Consider the following 25,426-nt stretch of genomic DNA (forward strand, 5'->3'; position numbering starts at 1 on the left):
GATCAAGCCCACATCAGGCTTCCTGCTCAGTGGGAAGCCTGCTTCTCTCTCTCCCAATCCCCCTGTTTATGTTCCAGCTCTTGCTGACTCTCTGTCCAAAAAAAAAAAAAAAAAAAAAAGTAAAATTTAAGCCTAAAAGATGTTTAGTCAATTTCCTGACAATGGTTGGTACACAAATGGATTCCTATATTCTTTGTCATAATTCCACTGCTCCTCAAAGAGTCTGTGGCTTCCTGGTAAGAAACCTCTGGGAAGTTTATTTAGTGTGTGGCTCCTGCTTTTAGAACTTGAGAGCTGATAGGCTGTAATATATGCTAGGAAGTCCAAATCTAGGTTTGAATGCCAGTGGTGTTTGGGTACAGTCTGCCCAGAAAATAACCCCATCTAAGTATTTAAAGCGGGGAGAGATTCATTCGGGGGATTAGTTACATGGGGAATAAAGAGTTAAAAAGATATGGGGTGCCAGGGTGGCTCAGTGGGTTAAAGCCTCTGCCTTTGGCTTAGGTCGTGATCCCAGTGTGCGGGGATCGAGCCCCACATGGGGCTCTCTGCTCCGTGGGGGGCCTGCACCACCCACCCCCGCCTGCCTCTCTGCCTCTCTGGCAAATTAAAAAAAAAAAAAAATCTAAAAAAAAAAAAAGAGTTGAAAAGATAAACAGAGGTGGTTGAAGCATTTCAGATACTAGTGGTAGCAAGAAACCAACAATCGCACTGCCAGGCTACAGATTAGATCCAAGGGGAAATTATGGTGCAGGTGCCCAGGGTCAGGGATCCCCTAACAATACAACTGGTGAACCAGTTAGTCAGGGATGCTGCTCACAGGGGTGGGGTGGGATGGCTGGGAAGGTGACTGTTTCTATTGCTGCATCCTGTTGGCTGAACCTAGCTGGAAACTCAGGAAAAAGAAAGCCAGGGAATGTAGGCTCTGGGGGTCCAGCACCCCCTTCTTTACAAAGCAGAACAGGAAAAGGGTGAGGAAGGGAACTGCAGCCATTGAGTCTACTACACAGGACTGACCACTTAGCCACATCTCATCACATCTAAGATGCCATTGATTATGGGACGCCAGTATTTTATGCAACCCTGAGAAAGAAAAGAGCTGCCAATTAAACCATGACACAATGCTAAAACTTCATCCACTGCAATGTGTCTTGGTATAAGATATTAAGATATGGAAAAATATGCATCTTAAGATCAATAAAATATGCTATTAGCTGTGTGATTTTTTTAAAAAAGATTTTATTTATTTATTTGACAGACCGAGATCACAAGTAGGCAGAGAGGCAGGCAGAGAGAGAGGAAGGGAAGCAGGCTTCCTGATGAGCAGAGAGCTTGATGTGGAGCTCGATCCCAGGACCCTGGAATCACAACCTGAGCTGAAGGCAGAGGCTTTAATCCACTGAGCCAGCCAGGCACCCCTAGCTGTGTGATTTTAAGCTCATGTCAACTTAATTCATTCCACCTTTGAGCTACAATTTTACCATCTGGAAATTGAAGACAATACCTTATGGGGGTTATTGTAAGGATCAAATCAGCTATCACTTTTAAGACTGTTTAGTTTAAAAAGAGTAGACATTTGTCTCTTGTTCACTGTATCCCCAGTGCCTAGCACAGTGCTCGGCGCATAATAGGAACTCAAGATAATTTTGTGGAGTGAATCCCCCGGACTCTATATTCCCAAATGAGCAGGTTATTGGCACATAGTAGCAGCTGGGTGTCAGTAAATGAAGGTTGTTATTATTATTATTATTATTTTTAAAGATTTTATTTATTTGACAGAGAAATCACAAGTAGGCAGAGAAGCAGGCAGAGAGAGAGGAGGAAGCAGGCTCCCTGCTGAGCAGAGAGCCAGGATGCAGGGCTCGATCCCCAGAATGCTGGGATCATGACCTGAGCAGAAGGCAGAGGCCTTAACCCATTGAGCCACTCAGGCGCCCCAATGTAAGTTATTATTGGAACAGAAAGCTATTATTATTGGACTCAACCACGTTTGGGAATAAGATCTTCTTTCACTAGTTAAAAAGAATTGACTCTTGGGGCACCAAGTGGCTCAGTGGTTTAAAGCCTCTGCCTTCCGCTCAGGTCATGATCCCAGGGTCCTGGGATGGAGCCCTGCATCGGGCTATCTGCTCAGCGGGGAGCCTGCTTCCTCCTCTCTCTCTGCCTGCCTCTCTGCCTAGTTGTGATTTCTCTCTGTCAAATAAATAAAATATTAAAAAAAAAAAAGAATTGACTCTTGTATGGGGGAATGGAGGGACTCCTCTTTTAAGAAAGATGTCAGAGTGGAGGCCACAGTCTCTGGTGGAAAAGATTATGCCAGATGGCTTTGTGCACACGAAGTAAATCTTGAGCAGAAAATTTAAGGGCGGTGGTGGTGGTGGCAAAAGAAATTGGCAGGGAAGGAAGCACAGAGGTGGAGGACAAAACAAAATACAAAAGAACGACCTCCTCCAGCTACGAAGCACTTTATGGTCATCATTTTCCTAACCCTCAGAGATCTGCAAGCACTGTCATGTTGTTCCCATCTCACAAACGGGACTCAGGCGGAGCACGGTGAGGATGGGGGTTTTCCCGAAGAAAAATAACCAGATGGAAGCAAAGCTGAGACGCCCCCAGCCCCGCGTGTGGTTCTGTCTACCTGGCTTCTGGCTGCTGAAAGCCGGAGACCCGAGAGATTAATTCCAATTTGCAACCCATGTAAGGCTAGGTAAATACGAGGAAGGCGATGAAAACAGCTGTTAGGGTGGTGAGATTATGGGCGACGAGAACAATCTAAGGAGCGCTGACACGATCTTCCCCAGAATAATTCAGCCAGTGCAGGGAGAGGTGTTGAAACCAAACGCCTTTTCCAGCTGCCATCTCCCCGCGGAGGAGTGACTTATCCAACAGGCTGGAGGTTAGTCAGGACTCCAGGATGCACCCCAGACGCGGGGCAACATTCCCCAGCTCATTAATAGGGAGTCACTGATGACTACGGCGCACGTCCCCATTGCCATCCGCGCCCGCTTCCACGCGTCCCACGCCGACCGCCCATTCTCTCCGGCGGGTAACGAGCACCGCCTACTGGCTGTCAGCCGTTCGGAGGCTTGGCCCCGCCCTCGAACGAAACGCGCATGCTCCTCAAATCCCCTCCGCCTCCGCCTCCAGGCTTCTCGCGACAGCCGCCCGGCGGCGGCCTGAATCTCGCGATAAAGGCTTATTGTCTCGCGGGACCGCGGCTGGCAGACGGGCTTTCAGGCGGCCCTGGCCGGGGAAGAGGAGTTGCATGTGTCGCTTCAGCTGGCGGTAGTGGCGGGAGCGGAGGCGGCGGGGGTTGTGCGACCGCCCGGGTAACGACCCCTTGTGCCTTTCCCTCTTCCGAGAAGCTCGTAGAGAGCGTGGGGGAAGCCGAGGTGCTGTCCGGCGGAAGGGGGCCGGGCCGGGCGTCTCCACACCCCCGCCCACATGGGCCCCTCTGGTGTCCCCGGGATTGCCCCTTTGCCTCAGATCTTCCCCCAAGACCTGGCCGCCCTTGTCGCCCCAGTGCTCTTACATTCTGCCCCTTGCTGATTCTTCTGCCCCCATTTTCTCTCTTCAGATTCTGGTCTCCCCGCCCCCTCCCACTCCCATCCCCTTCCCTGATTCCTGTGTTCCTCCCTTGGCGTTGAGCTGCCCCCACCCCCTGTACCCAGGGCACCTCTAGTCATCCACCCCCTTCTTCGTAGGCTTTTCGAGCCTCTTTTCCTCCAGCTGCTTTGTGGCCTTTTTTTTGCTGCAGTTTGCATCCCGCCCAGATCACCCCCAGACCTTTTGTCCCGTCACTACGGATCATCCTCCCCATCCTATTATCCCGTTGCTTCCTCTTTCCACTAGTGCCCTCCCCACCCCCCCACTCCCACCCCAATTCACGGTCTTTTTGCTGCTGTCACTTGCTTCCCTGTAGACCTGTGGAGCTGGTAGTGGTGTGCCCAGAATTGCTTATATTTTATGAATCTCAATGCAGCTTGTATCCTTCACTTAAGAACAGAATCGAAATAGATTTAGGGGTGAGGTATTGCTAGTGCGAGGGGCTGAGGCTACATCTGAACACTACCTTTTTGGGGTCTTGGTCCAAAATAGTGAAAATGTGTTATTTTCCTTGCTTACAGGTTTGGGAGATGGCTGCTGATATTTCTGAATCCGGTGGGCATGATTGCAAAGGAGACCCGAGGGGCAATACCAAGTTAGATGCAGACTACCCACTTCGAGTCCTTTACTGTGGAGGCAAGTGTTACAAAGCAGAAAATGGCTCTTTTTTGCTCACTTTATTTTTATGCATTGTGATAGTAGTATCACATTTGATCCTGTTAACCCTCTTCTCATCTGTCTTTGTTATCGGGGGAAATCCTCAGTTGGGAGCAGGAGGGGTGTTGGTAAAGAGGAGGCATGGGTTAACTTGTTTTTCCCCTGACGTGTGTGACTTGTGTCTTGCTACTTGGCCTGGAGACGCTTACAGTCCAGTTGGAATAGAGATTTAGAAATAGATGATTTCAATCTAATGTTACTTGCTAGCCTGGCTGTTAGAGGAGGAGTTCTTGGAAGATACTGAGTCTGAAGGAATGACAAGGACTGGGTGAGGACGTGGGGAAGGGCATCCCAGATGAAGTGAACAGCTATGCAAGAAAGGACTTGATTCGCATCTGCGGAGAAGTGAGCTGCTTTGGGTTAGTATAGTGTGGATACAGGATAGGGAGGGTGTCAGTGAGGAATGGAAGTTGATAAGGTTGGAACAGTGGGTCATAGGACAGTCTTGGGAAAGTCTTCTTGGTTTCATTACTAATACATCTATTAGATTGAATCTAGATTCTTTTTTTCTTAGAATGATTTCCCTCATTTTCTTTTCTTTTTTTAAGATTTAATTTATTTATATGACAGAGACACAGGGAGAGAGAGAACACAAGCAGGGGGAGAGGGAGAGGGAGAAGCCTCCCGCCAAGCAGAAAGCCTGATGCGGGCGGGATCCCAGGACCCTGAGATCACGACCCGAGCTGAAGGCAGAGGCTCAACCCACTGAGCCACCCAGGCACCCCATTTCCCTCATTTTCAATGCAGAAATATTTGTGAATTGAAAATGGTCCTAATTTTATTAGCATTTTGCAAAGTTTCAGAAAAATCTGAAGGTACAGGATAGCAAAGGGGGCAAGGAAATACTAATTTTTCTCAGGAAATATTTTTGACCACTTACTTGGTGCCTCACAGTGTTTTAGGTGCCAGGGACTGAGTAGTGATCGGGTAAGTCAGGAAAGGTCCTTGTGTTTGGAGACTTTACATTTTCTAAGTATAATAGAGACCTCATCTGGAGTTTACTACAGAAGGGGAGGGGATATCGCTGAGTTAAAAAATGTTGTCAACTTGATACTTATCGGATATCTTCGAGAGTAAAAATTATAAAATACCTCAGTGAGAATAAGGCAGGGGAACTTTTTATAGGGTTGATTGAGTTTTGTTACGATACTAGTCTTATTTGGTCATCTTGTTTGCCTTTGGAGTCGCAGACTAGTGTCTGCATCCTGACTCCAGCATTACCAGCTATGTGACCTTGGGCAAGTTACCTAATTCAGTTAAGGATTAAAGGTGTGTTTCTTAAGGTCTGTACAATGAAAATGATGTGATTTGTGATTTGTGTAAAGCTTCTGATATAGCAGCTAACACAAGAACATAGTACAATAAGTTTTATTATTAGAGAACTATACTAGTTTAGTATGGTTTATCTTTGTCAGATGGTAGTTAAGAGCTATTGTTTTTTGTACTCTATTTCATGTAATCTAAGACTCCATGTTTTATAAGATTCACCATTATTTTATGTTCCACTAAGAAAAAAAATTGTCAAACTGACATGCCATAATTATAAATTCCTATAAAAATTTAGCATTGAGGGGCGCCTGGGTGGCTCAGTGGGTTAAAGCCTCTGCTTTCGGCTCAGGTCATGATCCCAGGGTCCTGGGATCGAGCCCCGCATCGGGCTCTCTGCTCCGCGGAGAGCCTGCTTCCTCCTCTCTCTCTAACTGTCTCCCTGCCTACTTGTGATTTCTGTCTGTCATATAAATAAATAAAATCTTTAAAAAAAAAAAAAATTTAGCATTGATGAAATAAGGTATATCAAAACCTTCTTGTTAAATTGCTTATATGACTGCTAAGGTGGCTTTTGAACAACTGCGCAAAATACGCAAAGCACCCCTGTGATAATTTGTGTTGACCAGAGGTCCCTAACCTTTCGAGAAGGGTTTATTTTCATTTCCCTTCCTAGTTTGTATTGATGTCCCAGGCACTAAGCTGGGGACAAGGTTACTTCCTCAAGGAGTTTATGGTCTAGTTGTAGGAGAAGCACTGAGTATTAAATGCTAAATTAAACAGTACTGAGTGTAACTATGAATTAGGAGTTGAGGAAGAGCAGGGATCTTTGTTCAGAGGGAAGTAGGGAAATTTCCAAGGAAATGAGAAGCCTTAGATACAGGGTGGAATTTGCAAGGAAAGGTGAAGGAATTCACAAGAACAGTATGGTGGTAAGATTTAAAATAGTGTCTTCAGAAGAGAGGGAAAAGAAAGGGCCAATTGTAACAGTGCTGGTTGGAGTAGAGTGAGAAACAGGAGGTAGGATGGTGTCCTTTCTGGGGAGACATTTTGTCTTCAGGATTGCGACTTCAGACTCAATCTGAATTTGAATCCTGCCCCAGCCATTGACTTGTGTGACCTTGGTCAGTTCCCTCATGTGTAAAGAGCCTACTTCAGAAAGCTGTAGGGAAGAATGAATAATACACCGAAAGGCTCCTCCGCCTTCTAACGCCATCACATTGGATTATAGGATTTCAACATAGTAATTTTGAGGGGACACAAACATTCAGACTGTAACAGAAAGTTTCATGGCCGATGATGCCTTGTTCTTCATGTTACATCATATCAGCAAGTACATAATGTCAGGGAATTGCACTATTAGTGATGCCAAGTTTGATGGTAGCTGCTAGATCAGCATGTCAAAAAAGAGTGGTTTACAGAAAGGGAAACTAACTGACTTTATTTTATTATTTATTTATTTACTAAAGATTGTATTTATTAGAGAGAGAGAAAAAGAGAGCACACAAGCAGGGGGAACAGCTGCAGAGGGAAAGGAGAAGCAGGCTTCTGGCAGAGCAGGAAGCTGGATAAGAGACTTGATCCCAAGACCGTGAGATCATGACTGGAGCCAAAGGCAGACGCTTAACTGATTGAGCCACCTAGGCGTCCCAGGAATTTGACTTTAAAAGCAAGTAACAGGGGCGCCTGGGTGGCTCAGTGGGTTAGAGGCTCTGCCTTCGGCTCAGGTCTTGATCCCAGGGTCCTGGGATAGAGCCCCACATGGGGAATCTGCTCAGCAGGGAGCCTGTTTCCCTTCCTCTCTCTCTGCCTGCCTCTCTGTCTACTTGTAATCTCTGTCTGTCAAATAAATAAATAAATTAAAAAAAAAAAAAAAAAAAGCAAGTAACAGGGGTGCCTGTGTGGCTCAGTCCTTAAGCGTCTTCCTTTGGCTCCAGTCATGATCCTAGGGTCTTGGGATGGAGCCCTACATCGCGCTCCCTGCTCGGCAGGAAGCTTCCTTACCCTGCCTGTGTTCTCTCTCTCGCTATGTCTCTGTCAAATAAATAAATAAAATATTAAAAAAAAAAGAAAGTAACAGTGAACTGTCCAAATATTTTCATTGTATTAGAATTTTGTTGAACTGAATATTCTTTGAAATGTTGTAGAAAGTTTTATAGCTTTAGTATTTGCTATAATGGTATTTAACCTATAATTGTGTCCCGAATGTGTGGCTGAATATCTGTACCTACTGGTATTTGAACTTGAACTGTGAGGATTGTAGAGCTCTGGTTAACCAGGAAGAGCTTTGGTGGAAAGATCTCCACGCTCGAAATAAAAAAGTGCTACCCGAATCTTTATAGCAGCAATGTCCACAATAGCCAAACTATGGAAGGAACCTAGATGTCCATCAACAGATGAATGGATAAAGAAGATGTGTGAGGGGGGTGCGCGCGTGTGTGTATACACACACACAATGGAGTACTATGCAGCTATCAAAAGAAACGAAATCTTGCCATTTGCCATGACGTGGATGGAACTAGAGGGTATTATGCTAAGCAAAATAAATCAATCAGAGGGGTGCCTGGGTGGCTCAGTGGGTTAAAGCCTCTGCCTTCGGCTCAGGTCGTGATCCCAGGGTCCTGGGATTGAGCCCCACATTGGGCTCTCTGTTCGGTGGGGAGCCTGCTTCCTCCTCTCTCTCTGCCTGCTTCTGATCTCTGCCTGTCAAATAAGTAAATAAAATCTTTAAAAAAAAAAAAAAAGGTCAATCAGAGAAGGACAATTACCATATGATCTCTCTGATATGAGGAATTTGAGAGGCAGGGCTGGGGGCTATGGGGGGTAGGGAGGGAAAAAATGAAAAAAGATGGAATTGGGAGGTAGACAAGCCGTAAGAGATTCTTATCTCTTGAAACAAACTGAGGGTTGCTGAGGGGTAGGAGGAGGGATAAGGTGGCGGGGTTATGGACAGCGGGGAGGCTATGTGCTGTGGTGAGTGCTGTGAAATGTGTAAGACTGTTGATTCACAGATCTCTACTCTTGGGACAAATAATACATTATATGTTAATAATAAAATAAATAAATAAATAGGGGGCGCCTGGGTGGCTCAGTGGGTTAAAGTCTCTGCCTTCGGCTCAGGTCATGATCCCAGGGTCCTGGGATCGAGCCCTGCGTCGGGCTGTCTGCTCAGCAGGGAGCCTGCTTCCCTTCCTCTCTCTCTGCCTGCCTCTCTGCCTACTTGTGATCTCTGTCTGTCAAATAAATAAAATCTTTTTAAAATAAATAGAAAACAACAACAACAAAAAGAAATAAAAAGGTGCTGAATTTCTTCTGCCAGGTACCTACCACCTTAGTCCTTGGCTGAGCTAATGAACCTTTTTTTAGAGCTTTAGCTGTAAAAAAAAGTGATGGTGGGATGAGGAGAAGGCATACCACAGTCACGTGGCTGGCACACAGCTACACTGTGTGTGTGTGTCATGTAATCTGATTTCATGGTTAAGGGCTTCAGAAACTGACCAGCGTTCAGATCCTGTTCTACTAACCAAATGCAGCAGGTTACTTACCTACTGGTAATGCAGATGTGATTCTTTCTTACAGGGTGGTGGTGGTGGCACATAATAATGCATGTAACGGTAATTGCTGTGATGAGTAATGGTGTACCAGCCCTCTTCTCCGTCACAAATCTCAGCATATTGGGCACACTGAGCTATTCAATTCTTCACCTTAAAAATAAAAACAAAATGGTTGACCCAGTAACAGTTCCGTTTAAAATTGGGAAACCGAGTTCTTCCAGTTCTTAGCCCATGTAGCCTATCCGAGGACAAGATGGGACCCACGTTCCCTCTAGCTTTACAGTTGCATTATCTTATGTAGCACAATATGAAAAAGAAAAGGAAACGTATATTGCAAAGAAATGGTAGCAAAAGTGCTACTGAAGTCTATGAATGTGTTAGTATGAATAAAAACTGGTGGCTGTTTTGGTAAAACTATCGAAGGAAATAACCATTTCCTTTCCAGCTTTGTTGTATTGGAATTGTTCTCAGCTTAACTTCAGACCCATTGACGTGGTTATGGTAAAACCTTAAGATATGCAGGATAGTGTAGTTTGATGTTCCACCAACTGAGGGTTATGGTCTTCTTTAGATTAAAAACAACAACAAAAAAAATTAGAATATCTCTATGAACCATGTGGCTTTTACCTCAAAAAAAAAAAATGGTGGGTGGTGTTTGAAAAGTGATACAGAATTATAGGAAAAAATAGAAATGAAGCATTTTGTCAAATTTAAAATAAAAGTTGGGATGAACCGTGTGTGTTTATATATTAAAATTTTCTAATCTTTTTTCTCTCCATTTCCCCAGTCTGTTCATTACCAACAGAGGTGAGTCCTTTTAAAGTTCTTCTCTTTTTTTACCTTCTGCATTTGAGGTCATTGATTTTAGAGCTAGCCTGAGAACTTTGTTTTTCATGTTCTGTCACTTGATAGTTGAGTTTCAACTTTTTATAGAGAACCTTGGGTTAGAATAATTTTATGGTCTTACACATTGTTTTCTTTAGTCTTTGTATCATATGTGTACATCTTTTGTACTTGCCTGTACAGTTTGGACTTTTGCTTGGCACTTACGGATAGTTACCTAAGAAAACGAGATTAGCTTTAAAGCCAAAATCTAATGTCTAAGCAGAGGAAAGTATAAGTTAAAATTATGTATAAGATTTTCTGTAAATAAGCTTCTGAGTCAGGATCTGTGGGCAAGTCACAAAAATAGTGAGACACCTGTGTACCCAAAGCAAGAAGTGAACATGCTCGTTTTTTTCTGTTTGCTCCTTTTTCTAATGGCCCTTCTGTTTTGATTACTACAGTGAGGAGCTGCTTAATCCTTTTAAAATCCTAATTTCTTATGGAGCATTTCCTGGTGGAATACGGAATTCCTGTGGATAAAATGTAGGGTGGGAGTAGTTGGTTTTATCATTCTTAATATAGCAAATAATAGGGAATGACTTAATTAAGATGTACTGGTTGATTGAAAATGTTCTGTTGTGACTCAGTTTGTTCTCCCCGCCCCCACTCCCCCAGTACTGTGAATATATGCCTGATGTTGCTAAATGTCGACAGTGGTTAGAGAAGAATTTTCCAAATGAGTTTGCGAAACTTACTGTAGGTAAGAACATTTTTTTCTTTCATCTGTTTGTATATCTGAAACAAATGCACATAAGGCATTATTTTAAAGATATGAAAGTGCTCCTTTAGTAGCACTAAATTGTATAAATACAATTATAGAATTGTATTTATACCGATTAGCTTCAAAACCATTTTACATTTTTGGGTTAAAATTCCTGATACAGAGTCATGCACTGCTTCATGTGTCTTAACCTCTCTGACACAGTTCAGAATAACTTCTTATGAGAAGTTTAGAAGAAGGTTTGGGAACAAATGTATTTTGTTTTGTAATTTAACAAATTACTCCTTGTGAGTATTTACACTTTGTATGTGTATATACTGTATGTACACTTTGTTTTAGATGCTGAGGATAAATTGGAAATTATATTCAAAAAGGGGAGACTAAGTAAAATAAGAAAATAAGTATGTTAAATAGTGATGAGCAGGGAATGAGGAGATAAGACTTATTGGGGAAAGAATTTGAAATTTTAGGGGCACCTGGGTGGCTCAGTGGGTTAAAGCCTCTGCCTTCGGCTCAGGTCATGATCTCAGGGTTCTGGGATCGAGCCCCACATCAGGATCTCTGCTCAGCAGGGAGCCTGCTTCCTCCTCTCTCTCTGCCTGCTTCCTCCTCTCTCTCTGCCTGCTTCTCTGCCTACTTGTGATCTCTGTCAAATAAATAAATAAAATCTTTAAAAAAAAAAGAATTTGAAATTTTAGGTGGTGGCAGGAAAGATTTTGCTGAAAAGACTGCATTTGAACAAAGACCTAAAGGAAGTGAGGGAGTGAGTCATCTGTATATCTGGACGAATATTCCAGGTGTGGGGCAAGTGCAAAGGCCCTAAGGTAAAAGCTTACCTGTCATTCAGGAAACACCAAGGAAGCCTTTGTGTCTGGAGCTTATTGAGAGGGTGGGGAAGGGTCAGAGATGAAGTCAGAGAGCTAATGAAGGACCACACCTTAAAGGCCTAGTCATGGCTTTTACTCTGAGATGTGGAAGTGTCAGAGAAATTTGAACAAAAGCACAGTAAGGCCTAACTTTTGTTTCAACAGCATCTCTTTTGGCCACTGTGCTAAAGAATAGACTGAAGAAGGCACAGGCAACAAAGGGAGAGGAGATTAGAGGCTGCGGCCATAATCATGTCAGGAGACCACAGTGACCTGCTAGAATGGTAGCAGTGGAGGCGGGGAATGTAGGCAGATTCTCCATGTGTTTTGAAGGTAGAGCTGAGAGGACTTTCTGATGTACTGCATGTGGGATGTGAGAAAAGGAGGCATCTAGGGTTTTGGCAACTAGAAGAATGGAGTTGTTGTTGCCAGAGGAAAGGAAGACTGCAGAGAACAGATTTCTTCATTTTGTTAAAACTGTTGGCTTCTCTTACAAGATTGGTGGAAATGACGGCAGAAGCAGAAAGAAGGGAGAGCCTGGGCTGGAAACAGGCCTATCAGATGTCCCTGATGTTATTCCACTATTTTGCTGCTTTGTCAGATTGTTTCTAAGAGGCACAACCCCTGAAACTTCATAGAAGGTCTTTTTGGATAGTAGCTATAGTCATTTCTGTGGTTGGATAAGAACCCTAAAGTTGGGCGTTACAGTCTGTGTGGTCATGGTCAGCCCAGGCATGACCTGCCTAGGATGTGATAAGACCCAAGGAAGGAGTCTTCTTAGGCCCAGACTTCTGTTACCTGGGTTAGTACGTTTAGATGTAAACATGCCTGCAGAGTCTGAGTGTTTTGTGCTCCTTTTTTGTGCTGAAAGGATCCTAATCTTCATATATCATCATGCACTTAATCATAATGACCAGAATTAGACTAGATAGGAATTTAGCAATGTAATCATTTGCTTTAGAAACAGCATGCTCAGTTGTTGGCAAGATGCCTTATTTGTGTATGAAGTTGCTCAAAGGTGATTTTTTCTAAGGTTATTTTGAAGTAATGTTAATGCTTTTGGATTTCATTGTTAACATCTAGAAAATTCACCGAAACAAGAAGCTGGAATTACTGAGGGTCAAGGCACAGCAGGGGAAGAGGAAGAGAAGAAAAAGCAGAAGAGAGGTAAGGCCTAAATCCGTGACTTCATTTATATAAACACACCTTTTCTCTGTCAGAGGAAATACATAATGAGGACAATCCCAAAGCCGGTAAAGTCTCCCTGCTGCCGTAGTTCCACATGTGTACCCTGCAGAGCCACACAGAATCATATTCTCAGGATGACTGGATGTCATATGATTTGGGCTTTTACAGTAAATTGGACCTAAGAAAACATACTTTATTTGCTGTGTTCATACGCAAAAAGCAACCAGCCAACTTATGACATGAAAACTTTGTTGTCTTATGAAATACTTGTGTATTCTATTTAGTTAGAGTTGAAGACATGGATAAAAGATTTCCTTCTCTCATGTTGTCAGATCTGGGCACAGATTTTTTTTTTTTTTTTTTAATACCTCTCTACCTGCTTCTAAAATGAATTCCTATACTCTGGATCCTGTCCCTGCCAGTTTCTTCTGCCTTAATTATTCTCCCCTATGACTAAAATTAGCTTATAAATAAGGACTCTGTATCTTTCAAGAAAAATTCCCCCAAGAGCCCATTCTTTACCTTGTCCCTTGCCCTGCCCTTCTTAGCCAGACTTTTGTAGTAAGACCAGAGACTCGCTGTCCTTGCTCTTCTGTCCTTAATTGTTCATGCCTCATTCCATCCTAAGCTGACTGTCACACCACTGAAATTCCTTCCTCTTGTAGGGGTCATCAGTGGCTCAGTAATTGCCAAGCAATAAGAGCATTTGAGCACGCCCTTTGAAATGCCATATACTTCCTTGGATTTTGCAACAGACTTCTTTCTTCATCCTCCCTGTCACTCACTCCTCTTTGGTCTTCTGTGCAGGCTTCTCTTCTCCCTTCTGTACGTAAGAAGTTGTATTTCCCAGGATCCTGTGCTCAGCCCTCTTACCTCCTCGTTCTATAGTTTTTCCCCTGAATGATTCTTTCACATCCCTAACTTATGACACCACTCTATGCTTGAAATTCCTAAATCTGTAACTCTAGTCCTGGCCTTATCTCTAGACTGCCAGTGTGTGTGGTTCCACACGCACCTCAAATGCAGTATTTCCAAGAAAACCAAACTTACTAAGTCCCAAATCTATGTCTTTTGGTTAATGACAGCATACTTTATCCATTCATCTGAACCAGAACCTGACACTTGCCTAGGGTTCTCTTTCTTTGCTCATTTTTTTTTTTTTTTTTAAAGATTTTATTTGTCAGAGAGAGAGAAATCACAAGCAGGGGGAGTGTCAGGCAGAGGGAGAAGCAGGCTCCCTGCTGAGCAAGGAGCATGATTTGGGGCTAGATCCCAGACCCTGGGATCATGACCTGAACCGAAGGCAGCTGCTTAACTGACTGAACCACCCAGGCCTTCCTTCTTTGGTCCTTTTAATCAGTTTTGTTTTTTTTTTAACAGTCATCTTCCTTAATTTAATGAGTACTAATTCCTTTCAGTGAGTTCTAAATTCTGTTATTTCTTCTCCTTAATCTGTCCTATGCCTAGTGGACATTACCTTTATGACTGCTTTGTTAGATTTTGATTAATTTCCACCTAAACTAATGTAGGAGCCTGCAGTAGCTCTCTGCTGGCCTTAATCCTCAAAGGCTCACCCTCCATGCTCTAGAGTGATCTCCTAAAACCTAAATCTTTTTTTTTTTCTTTTCAACTCCATTCATTCAGTGGCTTTTCTTCTGCCTCAATATAAAATCAAATAACAAAGCTTGACTTGCTGGTTCTTTAATGACTGGTAGGTCATTGTTCACTTTTCTGGCTTTATCTCCTACATATCCATAAGCATCCTTTATCGAGACAATTGTAGTTCTCAAGTACAATGCCTTCTCTTATTTCTGTACTATTCTCTTCTCCTGGGATAGCCTTTCTTACTGTCTCTCTCCAGCCCTTCTATAAGCACTTAGATGCCATTTCTTCTGGGAAACCTTTTCTGTTCTCCAGAAGCTGAATAAGCCATTCTTCTGCAGAGCCATGGTGGTGTGCAAGTGTATTCATGGTTCCTGTTGAAGTATATATCAGTTGTAGTAATTATTAAACTTTTTTTGTCTCTTTCACTAGACTGAGAGTCCCTGGAGGGCAGGGACTGTGTTTTCTTCTGTTCATCTTTGTGTCCTCAGCTCTTGGTGCAGTGCTTGGTACATATTACTTAATAAATATTTATTGAATGAATACTCACGCATGTGCTTATTAGTTTTGTATTAGAAGAAGAAACTTCAGAAATTAATATTTGGTACCTTTTGAAAATTAATAAGCTTAAGATGGTGTTCTTTATGACCAAAACAATTGATGCGGAACTCTTTTTTTAATAAATAAAGGTGGAAGGGGTCAAATAAAGCAAAAAAAGAAGACTGTACCACAAAAAGTTACGATAGCCAAAATTCCTAGAGCAAAGAAGAAATACGTAACAAGAGTATGTGGCCTTGCAACTTTCGGTGAGTTCAAGTGTGTTTAAAATGTGTGAACTATAGTCTCTGTTGCCCTCTGCGCCCCCCCCCCCCCGTCTCTGTCTTGCTCTTTCTGTCTCTTTTTAAATCTGGCATCATGAAAATTTTACAGGTCTATTTTTTGCTAAGAAGACACAAAATGAGATTTTGCATGTCTAAGTATAGCTTCAAAATCAGATTTTGAAGAAATTTTAAAATGTTTAGCAAAGGGAACTAGTTTAACTTTTTCCTTTACTGAGGACCTGCTTGAGCATATTTTGTGTAGAATGAGGAGTGTTAGGTAGGATTCCTTTTGAAGCCTATCAGTCCTGCTCCTCTGTCCCTGCAAGCTAGATGGCAAAAGGCTGCAGAATGGCTTGTGCCCTCTGGGAACAGTAGCACAGGGTGAGGGAATGTGGGTATCAGCAGAATGTCCTGCTTCAGAGCTCCTTCTGGAGGCCTGGAATGAACAGTGAAATTGTAAACCAAGCTCCCTTCCTGGGACAACACAATTGAAAAACAGTCATTAGATAATAGATTTGTTTCCCTGCTCTAACTATTGCTCTTATAAAAAGGGATAAACAGAAGAACTACATTGTACTTGGAAATCTATATGTTAATGCCTGGAATTAATGTGTTCCTGGATTTATTTTGGTCTTACTATATGAGTTACGAATGGTATGAATAGTGTTTTGTTTGTGTGTGTGTGTGTGTGAGATAGAATGCATCTTTTATTTTTTAAAAATTTTACCTCAATTAATTAACATAGTGTATTACTAGTTTTAGAGGTAGAGTTCAGTGATTCATCAGTTGCATATAACAGCCAGTGCTCATTACATCACGTCCCCTCCTTGCCCATCACCTGGTTACTCCATCCCCCCAAATAATGCTATTTTTATGTACCAAAGCTTTATTTGACCTTGAAAATACAAGTTGAATGGTTAAGAAGACCACTGCCTGTGGTAGTTTGTAATTATCATGAAAGGAATATAAAACCCGTTAAGGCAATCTGTTTTATGAAATTAAGATACAGATTAAATTTTAAAATGGGGGGCACCTGGGTGGCTCAGTTGGCTAAGTGTGTCTGCCTTCGGCTCAGGTCATGATCCAAGGGTCCTGGGATGGAGCCTCACATTGGGCTCCCTGCTCTGTGGAGAGCCTACTTCCCCCTCTCCCTCTGCCTGCCGCTCTGCTTACTTGTGCTCTTCTGTCTCTCTGTCAAATAAATAAAATCTTTAAAATTTCAAACTTGAAAAATACCTTTGATATATAATTGTAATTATAGTCTTGTTACTTCTTTTTTTAAAATAACAGAAATTGATCTTAAAGAAGCACAAAGATTTTTTGCTCAAAAATTCTCCTGTGGTGCCTCAGTAACAGGAGAGGATGAAATCATCATTCAGGGAGACTTTACAGATGACATAATTGATGTCATTCAGGAAAAATGGCCAGAGGTGAGTAGGTAGAACATGTGCACCTGTGGATATAAGTTTTTAAAGCAAGTTGTTTATCTGATACCACAGTTCACGAGATGTAATTATTTGTGTTTTATAGGTGGATGATGATAGCATCGAAGATCTTGGAGAAGTGAAGAAGTGATTTTGAAAATTTGTCTCTATTTAATGATCTGAACTGAGAGTTGATATGGCCAAAGGGAGAGAGGCCTTTTAAAAATATATATATTTATCCTACAGTAAAACTGTAGATTACCCTCACCCTTGGCATTTTCACTGTTCTGTATAAGGCTGCTTCTTTTTTTTATTGCCAAAGTCTAATAAACAGGGGAGACTGTCATGCTTATGCATGAAATAGAATTTAGTCAAATAAAAATTTTTGGTCATTTGGTACTGACTTTTCTCTTTCTCTTATTAACTTTTTATTTTTGGAAAAACACTAGATTTTTTTGTGCAAAGCTTTTCTGTTTATTATCTTAAAATAATCATGATTTAGTGAAATCATGATTTAAAGCTGAGTAATATTTTAAAGAATTTGAATTTTGGCTTCATCACCATTAATAACTGTCTCCTTGCTTCTTTGGTGTGATAGTTTCGAGATGCTTGGGCATCTGATAGATTTGTGGTTGAATTTGCTTCATTGTTACCAACCAAGTCCACTTTGTGGTCACATTAACTTAATGTTGGTAGGAGTTGTTCACACTCTTCTGGAGATTATTTGGTAAAGTATATTAAAGCCTTAAAACCATCTGGTCACAGTCTGACCCAGTAAGCCACTTAGTTGACATTATCCTAAAGATAGAATCATTCTTACTTAAAACTGTGGGTGAGGGTGGTCATCGCAATGTTCCTCATAAATACAAAAAAAATTGCAACTGATACAAATGAACAATTGGGAAATGGTTAAAGAATGATGGTGCACCATATGGTAAAATATTATGCATATATTTTTAATATTTTCCAGAAATACTTTGGAAACCTGTTGGGTGATTTTAAGTGTTGGGGGGGGCAGACCCCAAATTCATTTTATACGTTACTATTACTGTTGTTTTGAGTGGAAGGTCATTCAGAGTTGCTGCCAAGTTCTTGTTCTGGCTATCAATTCTGGGAGTGAAATCCTGCTAGCCAGCTGAAAAGAATATACACCGATACTCAATATATATATGTGATCTGGGAAATAGCAATTGCAATGAGTCTTCCTCAGAAGAGAACAGTGACAGTGAGTTTTAATGAATGCACTGAATGAATTTAAACTTTGTTTTTATAAAGGTCTTAAGTTAGGCTCTGCAAATTAAAAAGAAAACCCCTGGTATTTTAAATCGCTATGGACACCTTTAAGAAATTCAGAACCCATTGTTTTTTGCCATGCAAATTACAACCTCGAATGAATGAGTGGTTTTTTTAAATAATTAAAATCTTAGGAAAAATGTGTAATAAAGATGCAAATTAAAACGAAATTCTGCATTAACTGTGAATTTTACTAAATAGTAGGAGTATCTGATGAAGCAAATTTATCCATCAAGACCATTTGGTATGTGTTGTGTATGTATTCTGTTGGTGCTGGAAGATGTCTGTGCCTGTATCAACCATGTGACTTCATGTAAAGATTCTCAATGTTCACAGTTCTTGGCAAATGCAGTTTTAATCCATATAAAGCCAGCAGTGGATGTTACTGCAGGATAATGGAGGATTAAAATTGTCCTTGTGTATAACATGTGTGAATCTTTTTCTTTGACCTGAAATTTAAAATGGAACATTAGTTTAATCCCTGATTAAAATGTGCTAAATTCAAGGATTGATTTTAATTCATACATTCCCTTTATGTATTACGTAAATGTTTTTGCAGTCTAGTATTTTTAGCAAAGAGTATAGACCTTTAAAACAGCCTTATGTCATAGTTGTAAACGATTTGCCGCAGTTAAGCTTGCAACTTAAATGCAAACCCAGCTTTGATATGCAGTATTTTCTCTTAAAAAAAAAAAAAAAGATACTGATAAGTGATTTTGCATTCCATTTTAGTTACTACATAGAAGCCTCAGTAAATCAGCTGTTGCTTAAGATAAAATACATGAGGGGCGCCTGGGTGGTGGGTTTAAGCCTCTGCGTTTGGCTCAGGTCATGATATCAGGGTCCTGGGATTGAGCCCCACATGGGGGCTCTCTGCTGGGCAGGGAGCCTGCCCGCCCGCCCTTCTCTCTGCCTGCCTCTCTGTCTACTTGTGATCTCTGTCAAATAAATGAATAAAATCTCTTAAAAAAAAAGATAAAATACATGATAAAGGCACTTGGTTTTGGCTCAGGTCATGATCTCAGGGTCCTTAGATCCAGCCCCGCATCAGTCTCTGCGTTCAGTGCCGAGTTGGCTTGATTGTTCTCCTTGCCCTCTGCCCTTCTGTCCCTCCGACTCCTGCTCCTCTAAATCTGTTTATTTTAGAGAGTACCAAGCAGACTCTGTGCTGAGTGCATATCCTGTTATAGGCCTCCATCTCAGGACCCTGACCTAGGGTCACATCTGACCTGAGATTTTACCTGAGCCAAAACCAAGAGTCAGATGGTTACCTGACTGTGCCATTCAGCACCCCATAAATAAATCTTAAAAACAACAACAACAAAAAAAACTTGATAGCTTTCTTGCTCTTAGTTAAAAAACTGATAAATTGCAATTTTAAAGATGAAGTCTATCATTTAGATCCTGTTTTTGTTATTTTTTAAATTACTTAGAAAATAAGGTAGGGAGATAGGAATGAGTTTGTTTAGTTCATCAGACTGTAAACTCAGGGGCGCCTGGGTGGCTCAGTGGGTTAAGCCACTGCCTTCGGCTCAGGTCATGATCTCGGGGTCCTGAGATCGAGTCCCGCATCAGGCTCTCTGCTCGGCAGGGAGCCTGCTTCCCTCTCTCTCTCTCTGCCTGCCTCTCTGTCTGCTTGTGATCTCTCTCTGTCAAATAAATAAATAAAATCTTTAAAAAAAAAAAAAAAGCAGTATAATGCTTGGAGCTTTTTTTTTTTTTTAAGATTGATTTATTTGACAGAGTGTGAGCGCATTACCGCGGGGGGTAGGGGGCAGAGGGAGAGGGAGAAGCAGGCCCTCCGTTGAGCCCAACGTGGGGCACGAATCCAGGACCCTGGAATCATGACCTTAGCCAAAGGCAGACTCTTAACTGAGCCACCCAGGTATCCCTGCTTGGAGATTTTGTAAAACATTTTATGTATTTTTAAAAAGATAACTTCAAAGGTCATTTCTATTTTATTTATTTATTTATTTACTTTTGGGGGGGGGCAGAGGAAGAGAGAATCCTAAGCAGGTTCCATTGCCAGTGCACAGCCCTAGGTGGGTCTGGGTCTCGACCCTGAGAAAATGACCTGAGCCAGAATCAGGAGTGGGATGCCCAGCTGACTGAGCCACCCAGGAGTCCCTCTTTTCTGTTTTAAAGAAAACCTGTGGGGGCGCTTGGGTGGCTCAGTGGGTTAAGCCTCTGCCTTCGGCTCAGGTCATGATCTCAAGGTCCTGGGATCAAGCCCCATATCGGGCTCTCTGCTCAGCAGGGAGCCTGCTTCCTCCTCTCTCTCTCTGTCTCTCTGCCTGCTTCTCTGCCTGCTTGTGATCTCTGTCTGTCAAATAAATAAAAAATCTAAAAAAAAAAAAAACAAAAAAAACCTGTGGGAGTGAGTGAACTTAAAATACTGAGGTTTTTGATATGCAGCTAGTCATTGTATTCTCACCACATTCTATTTACTCACCAACTATAATCCCATAAAATGAGGCTCATTTCTTACTACTTTCTGTCTGTACACGTACTTAAGATTATGTATTTGAAAGATTTTATTTATTTGAGAGTGCATGGGGCAGCGTGAGGGAGGGGCATAGGAACAAGCAGACTCTCCGATAAGCAGGGAGCCCAAAAGGGAGCTCTATCCCAGGATCCTGAGATCATGGCCCAAAGTCAGGCTCTTAACTAAATCACCCAGGCACCACTTAGATTATATCTTTAAGTAATCTATACACCTGATGTGGGGCTTGAACTCAGGACCCTGAGATCAAGAGTAGAAGTGCCACCCAGTTGGCCAGGCACCCCTGTATACATACTTTCTAGAGAGTTTTAGGCATGTGGTTGCCTGGTAGAAAAATGCCACATTTTAACAATGGTGGAATTTGGGAAACCTGAATTGAAATGCTCCTTAACTGGAAAGTTGACATTCAACCACATTCCTTTTTATCTTTCTCATTTCACCAAGACTTAACTGTACAGTCATCTACTGATAGGATGCCTTTAACTAGTCAGGATTGGCTTTCCCGATTTTAGATCTTAGAGGTTGTCTTGTTGGTTCTCAACAGTCCTATCCTAAGGAGGCAAATGCCACTCAAATCAGTAAAGCCTCAAAACAAGACATGTTAATTTTTCCTTTTTTGAGATTGCCCTTTATGAACACAAGGACATACATGCTTTGCTCATTCATAGTCAATCAAAAAGTAAAGATGAAATACTATCACACCGTATTTGGTAATCTGTCTTGCCAATAATGCCATGTTATGGGTTAAACGGTAGAGGGTGGGCGATCAGGGGTTGAATGTAGTTAAGTTTCATTTTTTTCATAGTCGAGTTCCTGTAAAACAAGTGAAAGGAAGAAGGGTGACTATGAGATAACACGAGAAAAATCTTAGATTCACCCCCAGAATTTGGTAGATTTTGTCATGACCAAGTGCCTAAATTCTCATTGATATTCAAAAGCTTCATCAAGAGTCCAAAAAAAAAAAAAAAAAAAATCGCCCTCTCCCCGCCATCTGTTGATTATTCGTTTCGAGCTGTCTGCTGGCTGACCAGCATCTAACTACCGGGGCTGGCGTCTGCGTCCGTCCAGGCATTCGTGTGAATGGCCAGGTACCGTTCTCAGTGCCCGCCGACAAGACCGGGAGAGAAGTGAGCAGGTCAACCGTCATAAACTGGGGTGACGGGTAGGAACGGCCTTTAATTTAAGCCCTGGTTCGCTGGGTAGCGGTGAAGAACCGTTTCTTTGCTGACCGTGGCTGGTGGACCTCATTACCGCAGATAAACCTTCCAAGAGACTGCAGCCCCCGGTCCCGCCCGCGCGAGAGCCAGGACGGCGCACCCGCGGTCTCGCGAGAACCGGGGTTGGCCCCTCGGCGACGCCGTAGCGGGGCGGGCGGGCGCGTTCCCTGGCGGGCGGTTTGGGTGCTTGCTCTGACTGGTCGAGGGCGCGGGGCTCCGGGGTTCGGGGCTCGCCCCCCGCTCCGGGCAGGAGCGCCTATGGCGTTTGTAAGGTGACCCTGCGCTCACCGACTTTCTCCGGGGGCGGAGGAAGCACCCATGAACCCTTCGGCGACCTTCCTCGCCGGGCGCCAGGTGAGCGGCCGCCGCGGACTCAGCGTCTCAGCCGGCGCGTCCGAGTGCGAGCGGATAGCGAGCCTCGCGGGACGGGGAGAGCTCTGGCCGAACCCGGGTGGTTTTTAAGGAACGGTTTCTCCTTAAAATGGAAAACGATACACTGTACGAAGAGGAGAAACGGAGCGTCTGCTCCCTTCCCTTGTAAGAACGACATTCGGCCCGGGCGCCGGGACGAGCAGCGAGTAACTAGGTGCTCACTTTGTAACGACTCCCGAGGGTTTGGAGAGGGCTTTTCTCGGCGCCGCCTCTCTCCTGTCCTGAATTTCCTTCATAGTAACCTGCGAGGAGAGGAGCACGCTCGGGACTCCGTTTTCCCAAAAAGGGTTGAAAACGAGTTTTGCATTTATGAGTGTACGATGAAAAGTGAGCTTGGCATTCATCAGTACGGTGAAATGGGCTTTTTCTTTCTTTTTCCTTTTCTTTTCTTTTCTTTTTTTTTTTTTTTTTTTTTTTTTTGCACGTTTGACGTGTTGCCGGTTTTCCTATGCCAGAATTTGTGCTCTTTGCCGGCGCGCTCATTAGTGCAACCCCAACCACTTGGCACTCAGCAAGGATTTGTCCAGTGAATTAATGAATGGTTTATCAAAGACTAGAATTTAAATCTTGTGATTTGATATCAGTTGACCCAAATGCCGTTTTTTGTGCTTACTAGTGAGTAACTGTGATTCATTTGTCATTGTTTATTTACAAATCTTATTTTCCAGAAAGCAGTAATGATATATACATGGGCCTCTGGTGAACTTTTAACTACTATTTAATTTATTTATTTTTAAGATTTTATGTAGTTATTACACAGAGAGAAATCACAAGTAAGCAGAGAGGCAGGCAGAGAGAGGGGGAAGCAGGCTCCCCACCGAGCTTTGAGCCCATTCCAGCCAATCCCAGGATCCTGAGATCATGACCCGAGTTGAAGGCAGAGGCTTAGCTCACTGAGCCACCCAGGCGCTCCTTTTAACTACTATTTTTAAGACAGAATTTTTGAAGTAACACTTTCAGTTCTTTGTTTCTTGGATAAGGAGCAGTACCATATTTCAAAATGTGCTTCACAATCTTAATAATAGCTGTTTGGAAAAACTATGTATCCCTTCACGTGTTTAAGTTGTTATCTAAAATTTTTCCTTAAAAAATATAATGGTATTTTTCCTTATATTTCCTTAAAAAAATTGCTAATGTTTGTTGAGTGCTTATGCTGTGCCAGGTATTGTGGAGATTGTGGAGTGCTTTACACAATTTATCTTGTTTAATCCACACAACTAAGAAGTTGAAGTGTTGTTATTACCATTTTACAGGTGAGGAAACCAAGGCTTAGAGAGCTTAAGTAACTTGGGCAATGTTATAGAGCCACTAAAGTGGTTAATTCTGGATTCACACTTAGGTCAGACAATCTAGTCTTTAAAATGACATATGGGTGCCTGGGTGACTCAGTGGGTTAAATCTCTGCCTTCAGCTCAGGTCATGATCTCAGGGTCCTGGGATCGAGCCCCGTATGGGGCTCTCTGCTTAGGAGGAAGGAGGAAGAAGGAGCCTGCTTCCTCTTCTCTCTGTCTCTGTACCTGCCTCTCTGCCTACTTGTGATCTCTGTCTGTCAAATAAGTAAATAAAATCTTTAAAACTAAATAAAGAATAAAAATAAAATGACATATGCATAAAGGGAATCACTGTAGATAATTTTATTAGGTATGAAATGTCATCATGGTGATATAAAAAGTATTCATTTTTAGAGAGGTATGCCAAAATATGTGAGAGTTTTCTTTTTAACAACAAAAAGAGAAAGGAAAATTGAAACGTGACAGAATTTGACAATGGTAGAACTTAGGTACTGAACATAAGAGAGTTTACTATATAGTTCCCTTATCTTCTGTGTAGGTTTGAAAATTTTCCTTTATAAATAGGTGTGTTGCGTTTGGACCAATCATAATATTACATTGTTCTTGGTAGATTGATTACATGCTAGATGTTATGAGACTTACTTACGTTCAAACAGTAATTATTTCATATTTTCCTTTACTTGATTGATCCGGAATTGCTGGGGCAGAGTGTGGGGTAATATTGTTGGGTTGACAGCAAAGACCAAAATGCCAAAATGAGTTTATTTGTGATGAGCTAATGTAGGTTTTACAAACGGTCCCACTTTTTAAGAATGGCCTATGTGTTATGACAGGAAATTATAGAGGCAGAGTGCACAGTAGGCATGAACTTGTTTTAAATCTACACAATTTTGATGCCATGTTACAACCAGTGAATAAAAAATAATTTAACTGCCTTGAATTGGCAGCATAAGAAGATACAATTATTTGGAAAAAATGCCTCAGCTGACTTATGTTATTGATTAGTTTTATTTTGATGTAAAACCACTTTCTTTGCTTAGAACATCGGGTCAGAAGTTGAGATTTCCACTATCGAGAAACAACGGAAAGAGCTGCAGCTGCTTATTGGAGAATTAAAAGATCGTGATAAAGAGCTCAATGATATGGTTGCAGTACATCAGAGACAACTTCTTTCATGGGAAGAGGATCGGCAGAAAGTGTTGACTTTGGAAGAACGTTGCAGCAAATTAGAGGGTCAGAAATACATTAGCAGTATCTGTTACGCACTTCTATATGCCAGTCTATTCAAAGGACTCATGGGTTAGACACAAATGTATTTATTTTAAAATAAATATTTTTATTTGAGAAAGAGAGTGAGCACACGTACAAGCAGGAGGGGGCAGAGGGAGAGGGAGAGAATCCTCAAGCAGACTCCTTACGGAGCATGGAGCCCGACATGGGGCTCAGTCTCAGGAGCCCAGGATTATGACCTGAGCCGAAATCAAGAGTCAGATGCTTAGTCAACCGCCACCCAGGCACCCAAGATACAAATGTATTTAAATATTAAATATGTTAGAGGAAAAAGGGGGGCTCACAGGAAAGGTAAGAGAAAGAAAGAATATCTCAACACAGTCCCTGCTGCCCTAGAGTTTAGTTTAATTGAAGGTAGGAGGCCTTTATGAACACTCAGAGTTGAACAAACACAATGTGAATTAAAGTTGGACAGACAGCTTAAATGTAGAAAGGGTGTGGAGTGAGCTCCAGTTAACCTGAAATGTCAAGAGTGAATCTGAGGTGCGCCTGGGTGGCTCAGTTGGTTAAGCCTCTGCCTTCGCGGCTCAGGTCATGATCCCAGGATCCTGGGATCAAGCCCCACATCGGGCTCTCTGCTCAGCAGGGAGCCTGCTTCCCCCTCTGTCTTTGCCTGCTTGTGATCTCTCTCTCTGTAAAATAAATAAATAAAATCTTAAAAAAAAAAAAAAAAAGTGAATCTGAACGAAATTAGTTTTGAGGGCGCCTGGGTGGCTCAGGTCATGATCCTGGAGTTGCAGGATCAAGTC

General features: G+C 42.3%; 2 protein-coding genes across 14 annotated transcripts in view; both read left to right on the forward strand.

Moving 5' to 3' along the window:
• The first annotated feature begins 3,175 nt into the window (after window positions 1-3,175).
• DENR (density regulated re-initiation and release factor) lies at window positions 3,176-18,365 on the forward strand. Of its 2 annotated transcripts, none has more exons than XM_046025910.1 (8): window positions 3,176-3,285; window positions 4,128-4,242; window positions 9,931-9,950; window positions 10,644-10,728; window positions 12,699-12,782; window positions 15,095-15,211; window positions 16,517-16,656; window positions 16,757-18,365. In XM_046025910.1, the coding sequence occupies exons 2-8, from the start codon at window positions 4,137-4,139 to the stop codon at window positions 16,799-16,801; spliced, it is 597 nt and encodes a 198-aa protein (XP_045881866.1). In that variant the 5' UTR covers window positions 3,176-3,285; window positions 4,128-4,136; the 3' UTR covers window positions 16,802-18,365. The 2 variants fall into 2 exon arrangements, with proteins under 2 accessions (XP_045881866.1, XP_045881865.1); XM_046025909.1 differs by having other exon boundaries at window positions 3,196-3,329.
• Window positions 18,366-21,826: 3,461 nt separating this feature from the next.
• CCDC62 (coiled-coil domain containing 62) overlaps window positions 21,827-25,426 on the forward strand; it is a 42,009-nt gene continuing 38,409 nt past the window's right edge. For 10 of the 12 annotated variants that reach the window (XR_006821089.1, XM_046025747.1, XM_046025748.1 and 7 more), the window contains exons 1-2: window positions 21,827-22,017; window positions 24,428-24,620. Coding sequence is in view for 11 of the 12 variants with exons in the window: in XM_046025747.1 (XP_045881703.1) it covers window positions 21,982-22,017; window positions 24,428-24,620 (229 nt within the window). In the remaining variant the exon portion in view is untranslated. The remainder of the gene's footprint in view (window positions 22,018-24,427; window positions 24,621-25,426) is intronic. The other 2 variants (XM_046025756.1, XM_046025757.1) reach the window with 1 other exon arrangement.

The sequence above is a fragment of the Meles meles genome, chromosome 12 (assembly GCF_922984935.1).
Source record: "Meles meles chromosome 12, mMelMel3.1 paternal haplotype, whole genome shotgun sequence".
Lineage (NCBI taxonomy): Eukaryota > Metazoa > Chordata > Mammalia > Carnivora > Mustelidae > Meles > Meles meles.

Coding starts and splice junctions, on each gene's coding strand:
- DENR (XM_046025910.1), top strand. CDS start 4,137: ATGGCTGCTGATATTTCTGAATCCGGTGGGCATGATTGCAAAGGAGAC. Junction 9,951..10,643: donor TCTGTTCATTACCAACAGAG/GTGAGTCCTTTT, acceptor CCACTCCCCCAG/TACTGTGAATATATGCCTGA. Junction 10,729..12,698: donor GTTTGCGAAACTTACTGTAG/GTAAGAACATTT, acceptor GTTAACATCTAG/AAAATTCACCGAAACAAGAA.